A 3,304-nucleotide genomic window follows, 5' to 3' on the forward strand; every position below is an offset into this window, starting at 1 on the left:
TCGGGGCCGCGCTGACGGCACCGCTCTCCGCAGTGCACGGGCTGGCGGCCGGAGCGGGCGGCCCGGAGGCCGGCTCCAAGTCCCCGGAGCCGTCGGCCGACGAATCTCCCGACAACGAGAAGGAGGCGGCGGGCGGAGGGGACGCGGGGAAGAAGAGGAAGAGGAGGGTGCTCTTCTCCAAGGCGCAGACCTACGAGCTGGAGCGGCGGTTCCGGCAGCAGCGGTACCTGTCGGCGCCGGAGCGGGAGCACCTGGCTAGCCTGATCCGCCTGACGCCCACTCAGGTGAAGATCTGGTTCCAGAACCACCGCTACAAGATGAAGCGGGCTCGGGCCGAGAAAGGTATGGAAGTGACTCCTCTCCCCTCCCCGCGGCGGGTGGCCGTGCCGGTCCTGGTGCGGGACGGCAAGCCCTGCCACACGCTCAAAGCTCAGGACTTGGCGGCTGCCACCTTCCAGACGGGCATCCCCTTCTCCGCCTATAGCGCCCAGTCCCTCCAGCATATGCAATACAACGCCCAGTACAGCGCGGCCGGCAGCCCCCAGTACCCCACAGCGCACCACTTGGTACAGGCGCAGCAATGGACTTGGTGAGCGCGGGTTGAGCGCACGCACACGGCCCCCGCACGCACCCACACACGCAGAGAGGAGGAAAAAATAACGATAAAGAGACACGAAAAGGAGGAAAAAAAATAAGAGAGAGAGAGAGAGAGAGAGAGAGAGAGAGGAAGAGACAGACTGATGCTCCGAAACTAAAATCGAAACGACGGGGGAAGGAGCGGAGAGGGAAGCGCTATTATTATTATTATTATTATTGCTATTATTATTATTATTATGTTTTTTTTCCCTCTCCCGTCTCTTTTCCCCTCCATTTTTTGGGGGGTTTCGCTGGGGGGAGGCGGGGGGGGCAGGGAGGGGAGGTGTTTTTGTGCGTCATTGTTTACAGAATTTTTTGCGCCATGCAGAGTGGTCCTGTCTACCTACAACTAAAATAAAAGGGGAGGGGGGGGTCGTCAGAATAAAACCACACGGAAATAAAGAATGAAAAACCCGCTGCTCCTGTGCTTTTATGAGGGTTTGTGAGGCGCTGAGAGGGAGATATCGATTTCTTCCCCTTTTGCCCCAATTTTCGGCGGCGGGTAAGTGCCGACAAGCGTTCGTAGAGGCGCTGGTAGGAATCACTGCTGCTGCTGGGGCCGGCAGCAACGCCCGGCGCTCTCGCCCTGGGTTATCTTATCTCGGCCGGGCTTTGCGCGTAGCCACGCCGGGTGCGAGAAACGCGGACCGAACGGGACGACCCGGAGAGCGCAGAGCGCTCGTTGCGTGCAGAGCTTCCATATTTCGAGGCTTATTTGACTCAAAAACGATGAGTTTTGAAGGAAAAAAAAAAAAAAAAAAGAATCTTTTTCAAGAAGCCACCCGCGCCCGAAACTTTATTTAGGAGAAAGCGGCCGTGGAGCGGAGATTTAAACGGGGGAAAACGGTCTCATTGCGGAGCTGTAACGATGGTTCCCCGCAGCGCGGTGCCGCCGGAGCGCGGAACGTCGGGGGACGAAGGGGTTCCCCCCGCCCGCTCACCCCAAAGCGGGGGCTCGGGGCTGGCAGCCCGGCGGGGCACGGCCAGGGCCGGGGGAGCACACTGCTCCCGTCCTCCCCATCCCCGGCTGTTTTTGTTCCAAACCAAAAAATCTGTTTTTAAACCTCGTCCGGTGCCGCGGGGCCGGGGCAGCGCCCGCCCCGTCCCGAGCTGGGCCAGCCGATGCCAAAAGGCAGCGGGGATCCGGAACCCCGAGCAGCCCGACCCGGCCTCCGCTCTCGAGCTGCGCTTTCTTTTTTTTTCTCTCTCTCTCTCTTGTTTTTTTCCCCCATCCTCTTTTTTTTCCCCTCTTTTTTTCTTTCCCCATCCTCTTTTTTTCCCCTCATTTTTTTCTTTCCAGTCTCTTTATTTTTTTAATAATTATTATTTTTTTTCTTTTTTTTTCTTTTTTTTTTTCCCGTTTCCCCCTTTCCCCCCGTTTTCTTTTTATTTCTTTTTTTTCTTTCTCTTTCCCCTTTCCTCCTTTCATTCTCCTTATTCCCTACCCTCTTTCCCCCGCCCAACTAGCCCAAGCCCGAGGCCGAGGAGCCTCTCGGCTGTGCATCCCTGACTGATGGAGCGGGCTGTAGGGCCGGCAGAGACGCAGGTCCTGCACAGTTTGTGCATTCCCTTTGCCAGCCCAGGGAGAGAGGGAAAACAGTTACTTTCTTTTTCCTTTTACTTTCTTTCTTTTTTTTTTCTTTTTTTTTTCTTTTTTTTCTTTTTTTTTTTTTTCCCTTAGGCTCTGCTAAGTCTATAAAACCAGTTGTGTGGCCCTAACCTCCGTGGCCTTATATCTCCCATGCTGCCGGGCCAGCTCCGGGCAGTCTATCTTTGCACAATATACAGTAGACTTCACAAAACAGCACAATGGGGGAGGCAGGGAGGTGAGCATGTTAGAGGCGTGCATATTAAAGAGACCGAGGCAAAGGCAGCCGGGGGCGTGGGGGGGGACAGAAAAAAAGGGAGAGACAGTTTGGGGGGGTGGGGGGGGCTGTCCTTTCCCTCCTCACCCCCCCCCTTCCTCTTTTTTAGGGCCATTCAATTGGTTTCTGGGAGGCAGCACATCTCGGAGTCAGGGAGCAGTGTCCTTTGCGTTTTGTTACGGCTGTCACTCGCGCTCATTGTTAGGCATGTTCTACATGTTGTATCCCATATGGCCAGCTGGGCCGGGGGACCCCTCACAAAACCCAAATTGTGCCCAGCTTTCAAAACCAGCATTGTTGTCTGTGAAAGGAAGACGAATTAAAAATTCGTGCTATATCTATTCTGGAAAAAAAAAAAAAAAAAAGAACGAAAAAAAGAGAGAGAGGGAGAAAAGAAAAAAAAAGAAAAAGAAAAAGAAACCCTCTCTCCTTCTCTCCCTCTCTCCCTCTCTCTTTGAAGAACAACAGAGCCCTCCTTTTCTCCCCGACCCGCTGACAAGTTGGGCTCATTGCGCAGGAAATCGCCCCCCCAGCGCATCTCCCGGCCCGCACCTCCCGGCGGCCGCGGCCCGGCCGAGAACAAGGGCGCATTCACCCCCTGTAATGTTATGCAGCGCCGCACTGACCAATTTCTGTTCTTTTTCCAGAGAACTGTCTCTTGTTGTAGCTCCTCGTTGTGCGAGGCGGGCGATTAGGGAGAGAAAAAGAGAAAGAAAAAGGAAAATAGAAAAAAAAGAGAGAAAGAAAAAAAGAAAGAAAGGGAGAAATAAAAGGAAGATGAGAGAGAGAGAGAGAGAGAGAGA

The 3,304-nt window shown here is 54.2% G+C and overlaps 1 protein-coding gene across 1 annotated transcript in view; it reads left to right on the top strand.

The window, feature by feature from the left end:
• NKX2-2 (NK2 homeobox 2) overlaps positions 1 to 780 on the top strand; it is a 5,908-nt gene extending 5,128 nt beyond the window's left edge. Inside the window, exon 2 of the mRNA XM_021390193.1 lies at positions 34 to 780. Coding sequence (XP_021245868.1) covers positions 34 to 593 — 560 coding nt within the window. The 3' untranslated portion in view covers positions 594 to 780. The remainder of the gene's footprint in view (positions 1 to 33) is intronic.

The sequence above is a fragment of the Numida meleagris genome, chromosome 3 (assembly GCF_002078875.1).
Source record: "Numida meleagris isolate 19003 breed g44 Domestic line chromosome 3, NumMel1.0, whole genome shotgun sequence".
Lineage (NCBI taxonomy): Eukaryota > Metazoa > Chordata > Aves > Galliformes > Numididae > Numida > Numida meleagris.